We start from the raw sequence: 13,724 nt of genomic DNA, 5'->3' as shown, positions 1-13,724 counted from the left end.
TTCCTTTTGTTTGCAGGAGAAAAAGTGTAGTGCACGTAAAAACAGTCATACTTCTCAGGGAACAGGAAACTGTTTCTGTGTTCTTTGTGACTTTTCAAACCGCAAAAGCATTGTTTTACAAATCAATTGGAAAGGTGATCAAAGGAAGGTGGATAAAAAGTCACATTTTCCAAAGTGTTCATTTTGGGGCGGCTACAGAAATCCCTGCAGTTCCCCAAAAACCTCCTTTCTCCAATTGTGTCAAACATGTCCCTTTAGAAGGGACCATTCCATGTCCATCCGTAAAATTGATCGATTCAGCCATCAACGTCAATTTACCGTTTTTCTCACGCAGTATGCTAACTTCGTAACTTTGCCCATTCCTGTACTGACCCATCACTATTTATAATAACACACTAGATATAATTTAAATGTTGTTTAAGTCAAAATAATTTACCCAATGCAATTGGTCAAGAACCTGTCACGCAACTCATCTTCATTATGTAACCCTTAATCTACTATAGTTTCAGGTTTTTCACGATTTTTTTTTATATTGCATGACAGTACTTTTCTTTGCCACACGTATACAAATGTCCCAAGCTACTGAGAGCGGTGATGACCGTAGCATGACACTTTATAAACTTCTGCACTCCTACTCTGATGCGGTGAAGGATTGCTTATTTATTATACGATAATAATTACGGCAATCGACTGGAATCTCAAGTTCCCGCATTGTTGAACCCAACATTGCAAATATCACAGCATATCATTTTCGGTAGAATCGTCAGTATTTATGAATACAAAAAGTATGTGTAAATGAAAAAAAAAGAAATATGAATGATAATCCAGGACTAAGAAACGAGATCACGAATGAAAACTTTATCCCCGTAGCTTAATGCAAGTTTCTGATTTTACATTATGAATAAAATTACAACAAATAACAGTTTATTGCAATGTTCTGCGGTTGTTTGTTGTTGCACGACATTAAGATAAGTCACCATTTAAGGTCTGTTGTTGTCAGTCTATAGGTATTTTATTTCCAGGGATCTCAGAAAGGCGGGATCCAGGGACAAGTGGGAGAAACAGGTTTTATTGTTGGTAGGCTGACCACGCATTTCTTGAAGAAATGCTCTGGCTTTGCTATACCAAGCAACCCTTACATATACCATAGAGGAAGGACACAGAATTAGTTACAACTCTGGCACAACTTAGTGCTTGATGATCATCGCCGCCCGGTCAGATGAACAATATTAAACATTCCAAAAATGCTTGATTGCTGCCTGCAGCTTAGCCGGACAAGTTGGGCCAGTAATATCGTAGTAGTATTTGTGGTGTTTTCGTTGTAACTAGCTGCAACTTATCGTAGTGCACTGGAAAAAGTAACATAAGAGTTACTTTTGCTGTGATTTTTTTAAAGATTTTAATTCACTTGTCCATGCAATGCCTGTAATTTTTTTTTCACTCCAAAGCATCAGTTTTTAAATCTTTGTACGAATTTGGCAGATACTGTCCAACAACATGTTGACCATCACAGGACAGTTAAGTTCACTAAAAACAAATGCGCAGTTTCATCACGAGGGGTGATTATGGGATCTCATAAAATACCTTGTGTGTATAACACACAAAATCTTATAAACAACTCGGTTATTTATTTCCAAAATGTGTTCGGAAGAAAGCTTTCGATAACGGCAATAACTGCACGTGAACACTTCGGGTACACACCTAATAAAAGCAACTGCTCTAGCATTAAGTTTGGTGGTGTCTGTCAGATCATACCGAGCAGCAACGATGGTATGAATATTCAACTGTCTACACTGCAGTACACGACGTTTAAAGGATGCAGATTACCAACGAAAAATTGTGGCGATCATCATGGGGTACAAATGGGGCTTATGGTTGTGAAACAGGTGGTGCGTAGCACGTATTCGCTGCGCTCTGGCTGTGGACATACCGGGCATGCCAGAAAGAGGTAACTGGTCAGATGTTATAGTTTGGGCAGTTCAAACTCCTTCTGTGTCCTTCCTCCATGGGTATACCGAACAGAACATCACATACTTTTAAAGAGAGAAGTTTGAATCTGTATATTGTTTTACAATTTCCTTTTTTTCGAGAGCTAAAGGCACATAGCAAAGAATATTGAAGACATTAGCGGTGGCGTGTCCCGGAGGGTGATAGGATGGGGGTAGGGGGCATAGGGGTCCAACGGAAACCAAATGCACCAAAACAGACTGAATTTTGTCCCCTTTTGTCGCGGGGCATGTTAAAGAACTGCTTTTGGGCCGTAACCTCACGAAAAAAATCACTTTTAAGGACAAAACCACTGGCAAACTACTACCCCGTCCCTAGGAACTATATTTAGTTGATTTGTTGCTCGATAATATCAAACGACTCGAAAGTTGGACAAACCGTGGTAGACTCGTCCGACAAATATTATTTTCCACACTTGCACACAATAAAGTTAACAAACGGCACATTTCCCCACCGGCATTTATGGCGTCATTATTGAAGACCAAACAGCATTGGTGCAATTACGATCAATTCCACAGATTCGTGTTTTGTAACGACCATTTTAAACGATACAGAGTGGTGCTCGAATCTTGCCGACAGCTATATATGGGTCATTTCACGAAGTTCGGGCACAGTTTGTGACGGTGTCCCTTAATTGTTACACCAGTGATAACAAAGGACGCCGTCACAAACTGTGCCCGAACTTCATGGAATGACCCATATATATCATGTCACTCAGCTATGTAACGCTTCTTATGCAATTATGGTTTCCTTTTTGCGTCTTTCATTCTGACCTAATGAAAAACAACTGATCTTATACTGAAATGCCTGGCATGTGCTTTATTCTCACTGGTGATGTACAAACGTGTTCCAATGCTTTATTTAAACTTGAAATGAAAAATAACGTTAGATGTCACCCGAGAGTGGGAGAGACTGAATAACCAATACTGGCTATGGAAATTGGGTCAAATCAGGCATCGTCCCCGAGAACCCGTTCGGAACTTACATAACTTGCCTTTTTGGATTCCTTCTGAATCATACCGGCGCCGTCTTGACTCCTACATTTTCTTCTTTCAGTGTTGTGTATTACTTGTGATCAACTGTTGATATCTTTTTCTTTTTTCTAGCTTCTCGGTTAGGAGGTGGTGTAGTACGCGCTGGTCTGAACTCCAACCACCTGCTCAACTCGGTGATAGGACAAGTTGACCGTATTCAAGCTATCAGCAGAGCGGTTCTGGAGTTCACTCCTGAGCTGTACATCACTGCGCGATACGTCAGCGTGGATATCATAGGAAGCAGCTATCAGACTATAGTCCAGTTGACGGAAGTCATGGTGGAAGAAGTCACCACGGCCACAACGAAGCAGGCCACACGAAAAGGTATGGGCAGAGATAATAGCCGTAAGTGTTGCAAATAGAAAATAATAGGTTTCTGCAATTTCAACGATCACAGGAGGACATGCTGAATAGTGCTCTTTTTATACATACCCCCTTCTGATCAGTGTTTTTCTGTCCCTAATGTTCAGAAGCGAACACGGGGGCAGCATTGTTTTAACTCTCAGTTTTGGGCAATATTAAACTTGGTGTAACCTGCCAGTACGTGCATTGTGAACTGTGTATGAAGATGCTCGTCGACATTTTGGTCTGCGCTCACCCGGGGGGGATGCATAGGGTGTCCAGCCTGGCAATGCCCTCCATAGGCATCTCAACTAGAAAATATTGGCTAACGACACAAGTTATCTGTTTTGGTGGAAAAGGGAAACAGAACTAGTTAAGTACATTACTAGTTAGGTTTGTGGAAGCGTTATATTACCATGGGTAGGCCGAGCACTTTTCTTTATTTTAGTACGTATTCTGGTACAGGGATACCACAGACAACCACGAAAATAGTTCCCAGAGCACTCTCATTCCTTCTTGAATGTGTAACTATTATTTGCACTTTTTTCCATGCAACGACACTTGAAGCTTTGTTGCTAACTGGTCGCCCAAGCAGTCAGAGTTCAACCTTTACTGACAGCGGTGACATGAGGCTTGCTTCCAGAGCTGTGGATGGACACCTTCAGTATGTCAACCCACACTGTAGCCAAACAAGTAAAGTTGTTATTATTTACCTCACTTTAAATGTTAGAACGGAATTTTTTTCAGATATTCACATGCCATTTTAAACTTCTTTCCCATGCCTGAAAAAAACACTTTGAAAAGAATGTTAGACACATTTACCGTGAAGGGACCTACCCGTTGGTTAATTTAGTCAACATCTTTACCACTGTGGTTGGAAAACTTTGTCTTGGCCCATTGTGTAACCTGTTGGTCAGTTGATACACTAAACTAAGATTTTTAGCCATTGTGTATTCGTGGTGACGATTTCATTCAGATGTTAATGTTCAATTGTAGAAAACACAGTTAACAGATGCACGAACACCACAGTTTCCTACTGAGTCAGTTTCGTTTACCTTTGCCATTACTTTCATAAACAACATATTCATTCGAAAAGTTATTCTTCAGCCGTGCATGTTGAATTTGCCTTTGAACAGCTTTGTTGCTGATTCTTAGCTTTCTTTGTTTTTTTTTTCAGATGTACAGGAGAGTCCATGGTGGATGATACATCTGACTGCTGTTCACTGCATTAGAAAAGTTGCAATCAGAAATATCGATGACCTTCACGGTAAGCTCCTAGGCAGTATTTTATAAGTCAAGAAACTTGGTTTACACATACAGATGAACACAGTTTTATTTCTATTTCATTTCTTTTGTTGATAGTTTAAAGCACAAACTGCTGAAACAATATCCCAATCTACGTTCGGAACGAGAGAGCTCGTCTACGAATGAAAAAGATAGGACAATCAATCCTGGAAAAAATTCCAATTTGGCCCGCTTAACACTCAGCCGGGATAAGCCAATGATTCAGGAAGCTTTTCACCGATACCACATACTCGTTTGTTTGCCAATAAATGAAATGTTACATACAGATATTTTAGATGAATAATTTATTTTTTATGAAAACAACACAAGGAAGTAAATCCCAGGGGTGGAGGTTTATATCCCCATAAATGCTACTTTTTGAGGTTAGGGGGTCGGCTATTCAATCCCCCCCCTCTTTGTTGAGCAAAAATGAAAATGGATTGTCAACATTTCTTCAGACGTCCACCGATTAAAATGCATTCAACATCACTCAAACAGAGAAAAACAGTTTCGAGAAAGTTATAAATATATCATTTTCATTACATATTACAAATGTACATCAACATCATGAATATTGACCTCAATGTTGAGTCCCCCTCCCCCTACTTTTCAAGTTTTCATCTAACCCCGACCTTTCCCCATCCCCCGATTTCCGACACAAATTTACGCCACTGAAACAATAAATTGCAATTTAAATCATGTGGTCTGCTTAAATTTCAGACAGCACTAGACTGAATTTAATGGGTGCTGAGGTACGCACTAGCTTAAGTAACACGCCCAGAGTTGATGAGAAGTGTGGTTCTAACGTGACTCAGTATCAAGCCTTGATCAATGATTGGATTGAATTCACCTGCGATCCGCCCAGACTCGCACAGTATGTGAGAATTGAAATTCCAAGACAGACAGCTCTTATACTTTGTGAGGTCAGAATATGGCCTTGTGATCTCCATCCAGCAGGTAAACATTGACTTATTGAATCCTGTTATTGTTTTACATATTATTTTTGTCAGATTCCCTAAGGCTTCCCTAATGAAACAACAGCAAAGAAATACGCGCAAAATAACCCGCCCTGGCTTTCCTGAATAAGGCACTTGCAGCATCTGCTGGTATCTATAAAAAGATTTTGATAGAATTAACATTTTTATTCAGCTTATGTAAAGCCAATTCCGTAAAATAAACCAATCGATACAACAAAATGGTGTCGACATATTGCCCTACGATAACCATGCAGTTCCGTGCAGGTGCTCAGCAAGCTCTGTTCATGTGTAACAGGAAGACTTAATTATTGCGTAACTGTAACACAAATCTTCTTCGTGCAGCCCTTAATTTGACTGAAAAGCGAAGTTACCAAAGCTCAACATCAGGAAATTCCATTGCTAGCCTAGCCTTGGACAATCTTCCTTCTGAGCCGTATTGCAGCGAGACGGGTAAGTCAGATCCGCCGGAGCGTCCTCTTTGAAGCCTTTCAAATTAACTTTCCAAAGGAAAAACCAAAGTTTCCTGACATCTGTCTTCTCTTTATATTTTTCATGGTTACGCCTCTTCAGCTAAGTAAAACACTGCATGTATGTATTGTAGAAGCTCGCTTTTTACAGTAAAATAGTAGATAACTGACAATCAGCAAGAAATTATAACCCCTTTACTTAGTAGATATTATGTTTTTATCAGACATTTAATATTTTCACATTTCTACAATTATCAGTTAATGAAATGAACCCATGGTGGAAGTTGGATCTCGAAACGAGTCAATGCGTCGAGACAATTCGAATTTGGCCTACTGCACATGGTAAGACTATGTAGTGTAGTCCATGTGTGTAAAGATTATTCAGCATTGTACAAACATTTAAAGTTCTTCTTGAACAAGTTTATGTTGATTGATCAATCCTGCGAACTACTTTGCTGCATTCATTGTGATTTCGAACCAATAACATTTCTTGCATCTGCCATTAACATAAAAGAAAAAGGTAGGGAGATATCAGCTTTCAACCTCCTGCTCCGTTTGAGACTGGCCAAATGTTATCCTCATTCATGAACTTTTGAGAGGCAGAAAGTGAAAGCACGTTTTAAAAGTCAGAAATGTCTATCAACATTGCTCCACAGTCTTACTTTTATTTTGTTTTTCAGGCTCTAACTATGTTTAAGTATGTGCCACTTGCAAGCCTGTGCTTTGTCAACCGTTTTAGACCAGAAACGTGACAGCCTCTCCACAAATGAGAATGGCTAAATTGTCTTGGTTTTATAAAGAAAAAAAATAAGGCACAAAGTTGAATCAATTCTTTTCACTGATAAACATCAAGATGCGGTATGTCGTACATGACAATGTCACCACTATGTCATAAAATTGGCCCACTGTAAATCTGTTTTTAAGATGTAAAGGTCATTACTAATCTAAATTACAAAATAACCTCGATTATCCAGGGGCCACTTTGCAGCGTGCATCTCTACGTGCAGGTCTGAGTGATAATCACACGAGTAATGTGGAGTGTAAAACCAGTCAACCCCAACCTTCACCCAACGACTTTACGGAGTTTACCTGTCATCCGCCTGTACTTGCCCGCTATGTCAGCGTCGATATACCTGGAATGGCAAGCCTTGGACTGTGCGAGGTGACAGTAGCTGCGTGTGATTTCAACCGAAAAGGTAAACTTGACACTAATTAATTTTATTCACCTGCTAGTAAACCAAGGAGTGGTTATCAGCTGTCCATAACCGAAAATCCTGATTGTCGTCAATTAAGGCGTTGCTCTGTAAACGGACATCAGTTCATTGTTCCATTATTTTCATTTGTTTTATTTTTAAATCAATACAGTTTGTCAGAAACACCCAGCAAGTACAAAGATTTGTTTGTTTTACCTTTGCAGTTAACTCCCTGGATTTCACTGTGGTTGTCAACCCTGCTCTCATTGGACCAACTGGAGATAACGATTCAGTCATCGCAGTGTACAGAGAACCAGACGATTTTGCGTCCAATGTCTCATTCGGTCGCCAAGTCATAACTGGACTTCCATCAGGTTCAGGCGAGATAGTGGATTCATCGTTGGGATGTACAGTGAGATTGCTTCGATTGCCAGAGGAAGGAGGTCTGGACAGGACGGGTGTGTTCTACGCAGAGGTGACCAAGAATGACGTAATCACCAGGATACAGAGCGTTGTTCTACCAAAAGATGGTAATACTCAGACAACCTAACGCTGCACATTCTATTAATTTACATTTTATTTACGATTTACAATTAATCAAAATTTTTCAAAATTCTCTGTAAGTCGTTCTGGCAAATTTTAAATGGAATGTTTAAGAATTAAAGGCGACTAACGAACAAACCTATATTTGCCTACTTTCAACCCCCATTACACTCAAACACAATCTTACTATGTATCAAAAATTCGGGAGAGCGTGGCCCATCGCGGTGAGATCTTTAACATTCTAGTAAAAACTCATTAGGAACTAATAGCAACGTCGTAGGGTCTTCATGGCAAAGGGTCGAAGTGGCTTCAAATTTAAGTAACAGTAATTTAACAACCTAGTAAGAACAGCAAACACGTAGGAAGTCTTGTCGTATCAGCATCGCTATGGAATTCCATATCTGCCGTCGTGCGTCCTCCGTCGTGCATCGACCATCAAATAGGTTGCATAGGACATGCAAAAGCCGGGGTTTAACAAATGACAATGTGATGATTCCATTCACTTCTAAAGATCTTTTCCTAATAAGGCAAATCCCACCTGCAATACTAGTCCCATAATTAATGCCAATAATGTTAGACTACCCCTACCCCTTGACAAGAAAATGTCGCCTTTCTGCGAATTCAACCAAGTTTTTTGGGGGGAAAACATTTTCAACAAAAATGTTCAGGCCAACTCATCCACAGTCTAATTCTAATTTGCATACTGTAAAAACGTGCCGACTTATTTTCATCAAATTCTGCACGACGGACGAGGTACGACGGCAGATATGGAATTCCATAGCATCGCTGTGGGATCTTTATAGATGTGGTTCAAGCGCAGATCGATCGGGAAGATTTTTATGCTGTTCCCACCAGAAAACTGATGGGGCGCACTGTTTCAACCCATAGGGTAAATGCTGAGAAACGTGACTGCAGCTTGCTACACAACTTAATTTGAATCCCGTCTCTGCTAAGATGCAATCAGATCGTCTATGATGTAAAACACTTGGATATTTTGACCTCAAAAGATCACATTAAAATGGTTATTCGTCGTTGCTACTTGTATCGCGTCTGCAGTACGCATATAGCGAAACATAATATGTAACGTGCCAGTAACCATCAACAACCTAGTGAGATCTTGATAGAACAATTTTCCCCAATTTTCTTGGTTTCATGAAATGTGGGTCTTCCTGGTCGTCATTGGGCAATTGTGTAAATATATAATGTAGACCCAGAGGTCTAAACATGCTGGAAAAAAAGCGTCTCCCCTTTGTTTAACATTGGGATTATTTGGGACAGCTATATTAACATGAACTAGCCTCTAAAAAAATTTACATCCGTCAGGTTTTTGAGTCTTTTTGTGAATTCTTTTAAAAATGTTCGACAACCTTGAATGCTGACCTTTTTTTGTTCTGTTGGTATCACAATTTCAGTTAACACAAATTTAATTTATTATTCGCCCCCGTCAGGTACAAGCAGTAGAGTTCACATACGTCCAGCTACTCGCACACTGACAGCAAGCATAGGAGATTCAGTAACGCTGCAAATGCACATTGTCAGCTCACCAAACAACCACTACAGATGGCGGCACAATGGAGGCGAAGTCATGGAATCTTGGAACGACCGTTTGAGTGTATCACTGTCCAGCATAACTGAAAGTGATGAAGGAATATACAGCTGCTTTGCTGAAGGTTATGAGGCTATGCGTGTCCATGGTAACATGAGGCTTATAGTGAGAGGTTCGTCGCCAGATATGGTCTTGCCCTGAGGGGAATTTTGTATTTAAGCGGAATGTCACCAAAATTTAAAACTACTAGTCAATGTTTTGACAGGTTATTTTGACGATGTACACAGTGACTCATTTTCTGCATTTTTATCATCTAAGCAGAAGTCACAGTTTGGACGTTGACACTTTGCCAGATTGATGAATTTGCTAAACGTCTTCCTTAAATAATGCTATCAAGGGTGTTCTTCTGGACTTTGGGGTCCACCTTTGTGTCTGAAAACCTGTCGACGATGCTACAGCGGCGGTGTATGTGATGACAAGTCTGGTACCTGTGTGTGTGCTCCAGGGTTCAGTGGAGACAATTGTGAGCAAGGTAAATAAATGAGAGTCCTAAGTAAAGACGCTTGTTTCTGTTGGACAGTGAGATGGGTCAAGGACCTGACTCGAGTAGGACTCGAGTCACTATTCCTTCATCACGAAGTTCAACTCGAAGGTAGGTTAATGAGTCCCCAAAAGGACAATAAAATTATTGGCAAAGAAAATTTGCATTGACTAATAGTGTCTGTTTATAATGTTCATGTTATGTGTTTCTAGAGTAACATAATGTCTTATCACATTGTCACAGTTTTCACGAAGAGGTAATTTGACCCCAAATCGTGATTTTGTTTTTCAAGTTAATGCTTTTACTTTTTTGGAAAATCAACTAAGCTTACAGCGCTTGGTTTTCAAGAAAAGACAATTCTTCTTCCATAGATATTAGCAAAAAGACGTCAGCAAAAAGATAAATTCCATGTGCAAAACGTGTTTGTCATTTTCATAGAGAGAAAATTTTACTCCAGAAATGTATACAAATGTTACTATGTTGCACCTGATACGTGCTTTGGCAAATTAATCATATATTGCGTGCGCCGTTTTCATGAGAAAGAGACTAAAAGTCACCCGAATTTTAGCATTTCACGAACAGACAGTCTTGTTTACTTACAAAATAAACAACTTTAATTAACTTGTAGCGATAGTTGTTTTGTATCTTTGTGCCATCCCCTCCTTCCAGGAGTAGCATTGGTGAATTTAAAAGAATGCTAAAAATGTTTTGCAACCCGACGAGAACATTGTCTCTTCGGGAAAACTTTGACAACATGTAGTACCATACCCTCGAGGTTAATTGTATAGTGCAAAAAAATATGTTTCCACGTATCATGCTTTGTTCAAATACCTGTAACTCTATTGGCTCATATTACCAAATGACTCTATTTGACTCGAGTAACTACAAATCAGTGACGTGACTCCGAGTTTTCTTGAATTAAATTAGTTGGGTCGAGCTGGCGTCAAAATATTTGTTGACTCGACTTGCGTCAGAAAAGGTAAATCGACTCGAGCCACGGCGAGAAAATGCCTCCACTAGACTCGATTTCAGAGGACCCGACTTGAGTGAAATTGAATAACACTCCAGTCCCAAAAATGAAAGTAAATTCTGCGAAACAATGTATGCAATGACTTACAGTGCTGGTTTGTAAAGTTCATGTCATGTGTTGTTAAAATCAAGAGTAAGATGTGGTGTGAGATGGAGAAACCCAGAGGTGAATTTAAAAACCCAAACAAACTGACTCTTCATTGTATTATGTTCAAGTATTGCTGACTCCAATTGACTAAGTTAAATACTTGACTAGACCGGGCTCCAGTCACTTGAACTTTTTGTCTCCTGACTAGACTTGACCAGAGTTTCTACATTACAAGGACTCGACTCTAGTTACTACGTCACACTGACTCGACTCGCTTCGTAAAAACCATTGATTCATTACAACTTTGGGAGAATTACCAAAGCTTTACCGTGATTACTCACAAGTTTAATATTTTTCCAACGCGTTTAACAAGGGTGTCAGAGAACAAGTTAGAGGCTCTTTCTTTCAACTTAGGACCGCCTTCTTTCTACATAACAGATGTATTTAATCTTACCCAGGCTTTGAAAATATGGCTTTCCTCATTACAAAACCAAGAAAATCAACTGCTGTATTTTGTAGCTCTGGAACGGGATCATATTTACCAACTGTGCTGGTTATTGTTTCATTTTTAACACGCTGCTGATTTGAGTTGGGATTTAACAAGAGTGACATATAATGACAAGCATAATAGCATCACACAATTCAAGTAATGAGTCCTGAACACAGAAAAGGATATCTGCTTCTAATATTCTTAATTCACATTAAAACATGGTCAATCCGGAATTGTAATCCACATTGTTGGTGCTGTTTTCAGCTCACGGTCGTCATGTATTTGGTAAAACTGCTGATCAGCGATGCTCCAGTAGCACTGATGCACACAACGATGCTTGCCGAGGGCGTTTGTTCTGTCTACCAGACCCCTATGGATGCTCCTGTGCTGCAGGTTACCAGGGATTAGATTGCATGCAAGGTACCGTTGTTAACACAGGGTTTTCCAGCAAGAAATGAGACAGAGGGTAGCCCCCAACATGTCCAAATCGCTATACACACTCCTTACACATTCCCCTCATTCCAGTGGAACAATAACCAACACAAAGTAGGGAGTCCTTCCGCCTCATATTGTGCTTCATATGACACAGGGAGCGTTTTGTCACTTGAGAATTCTTGCAAAGGTGTCAACAGATCCTTAACCTTAATTACGTTTCGTCCGAGACCAGTGTAAAGTAGGATTTTTTTTTCATGTTTCAATTTTTTTTTATTTATTTGCGTTGGTTAGGGAAATTTCAAACCAAAAAGGTCTGGCCTTGGTGTCTCTGGGTAAACCCACACGAACAACAGCCAACTTATGATGTTAAAATTTCAACCCTTGGTATTCTACTCGCAGTGGTCGTATAGCCACAAAGATCGGAAGTTAGAGTGTACTAAAAGGTCTAGTCTGCTGTGTTGGCTTCGACAATCAACATAAATACCAAGCACTGAAAGCAAGTATTTTTATAACCATTAAAATACACAACTTAGGGTGTCATGAGTAGCATAATTTTCTACCATGTTAAACATGACCTGTGAACTTGACAAGAAATATCATTTACATTGATTTAAGACTATTAGGAGCTGGTGATTTGCATTTTTAACACTCTTGGAAAAGTAATAAATATGTTCTGAACTTCCAAAACCATATCAGATTTAACATGGATCTAGGGATGAACCCTTGAAGAACAATCCATCGTGTATCATAATTATTCGGCTCAGCCAACTGAATCATTATAATACAATAAAAAAATCTCATTTTGAAATCAGGTCGGCCGGTAGAAACGTGGTATAAAAGCGACTGAATCTACTAACTTCAAACAGGTTTTGCTCGAGCGAACATCTCATTTTACTATTTTTGGAGCTGGATCTCTTGGTTTTTGTCTGAATTTTCATGCCAATATCAATTTATCAGAATGTGAAGACGGGACGTTTGGTGCAGATTGCCAGCAGACTTGTCACTGTGCATCAGGAGGAACGTGCAGTAAAGATACAGGAGAATGCAGCATGGGTGAGAGGAGTTATTCTATCAAATACATTTGAAAAAGTGTCATACTAACAAGCTCATTCATGTATGAAAAAGATCGAATCCAATCCTAAATTTACGTTTCTTTTATCTAGGGCAATAAAGTTGTGACTTAAAGAAAGAATGTTTGCTCTTATAATTAAACTTCATGTCTATGTTTCTCTTGTCAGGTTGTGTGGCAACATTTTTTGGAAGTAACTGTCAGTGCTCAAGTAAGAAAGAATTAGAGAATAATCAGTCAATGTTATCATACGATTGGCAAACAAACAGAACATTTCAATGGACGAAAAGCTATAGTTGAAGAAAAATCAAAACATAAGAAAAAAAGAAAAATAAAGGGGTATTTTTCAGCCCTGCAGAGTTTAAATTTCATTAAGATTTCGGCATTGGCGTCTTGTGAACGATGTAGTTTATTTAGATTATCTAGGTATTGTATGTACCTTTGGAAACCTGATTTGTATGTTGGAAATCCACCCGTTTCGTGGTATAGCATTTGGGGATTTTACAAAGACGTAAAGGCTCTGTTGACTTGAGGGTTACATTTTTCATTGGACTCAATACTGTCAGTAACGCATTGAATCGATTCATGCGGTTCCAGCTCAGAGTGACGTGTTTGGGCGTCATGCGATCCTCATCAACCAAAAGTCGTTACCCCCAACAAACCCTTACCCCAATGCTAA

At 39.5% G+C, this 13,724-nt stretch overlaps 1 protein-coding gene across 1 annotated transcript in view; it reads left to right on the top strand.

Annotated features, from left to right (window-relative positions):
* The first annotated feature begins 1,935 nt into the window (after nucleotides 1-1,935).
* Nucleotides 1,936-13,724, top strand: part of LOC110990759 (uncharacterized) — a 58,398-nt gene continuing 46,609 nt past the window's right edge. The window contains exons 1-14 of the mRNA XM_087131451.1: nucleotides 1,936-1,948; nucleotides 3,114-3,365; nucleotides 3,951-4,076; nucleotides 4,561-4,650; nucleotides 5,388-5,624; nucleotides 5,987-6,094; nucleotides 6,370-6,453; nucleotides 7,086-7,307; nucleotides 7,529-7,834; nucleotides 9,296-9,565; nucleotides 9,791-9,925; nucleotides 11,806-11,961; nucleotides 12,934-13,029; nucleotides 13,215-13,256. Of these exons, the coding sequence (XP_086987577.1) occupies nucleotides 1,936-1,948; nucleotides 3,114-3,365; nucleotides 3,951-4,076; nucleotides 4,561-4,650; nucleotides 5,388-5,624; nucleotides 5,987-6,094; nucleotides 6,370-6,453; nucleotides 7,086-7,307; nucleotides 7,529-7,834; nucleotides 9,296-9,565; nucleotides 9,791-9,925; nucleotides 11,806-11,961; nucleotides 12,934-13,029; nucleotides 13,215-13,256 (2,137 nt within the window). The remainder of the gene's footprint in view (nucleotides 1,949-3,113; nucleotides 3,366-3,950; nucleotides 4,077-4,560; nucleotides 4,651-5,387; nucleotides 5,625-5,986; nucleotides 6,095-6,369; nucleotides 6,454-7,085; nucleotides 7,308-7,528; nucleotides 7,835-9,295; nucleotides 9,566-9,790; nucleotides 9,926-11,805; nucleotides 11,962-12,933; nucleotides 13,030-13,214; nucleotides 13,257-13,724) is intronic.

This window comes from Acanthaster planci, linkage group LG21, assembly GCF_054643075.1.
Source record: "Acanthaster planci isolate LZ-2023a linkage group LG21, COTS_SCS, whole genome shotgun sequence".
Classification (NCBI taxonomy): domain Eukaryota; kingdom Metazoa; phylum Echinodermata; class Asteroidea; order Valvatida; family Acanthasteridae; genus Acanthaster; species Acanthaster planci.
Note: the sequence above shows the minus strand (reverse complement) of the source record. Positions and strands in the feature narration are given on the sequence as shown.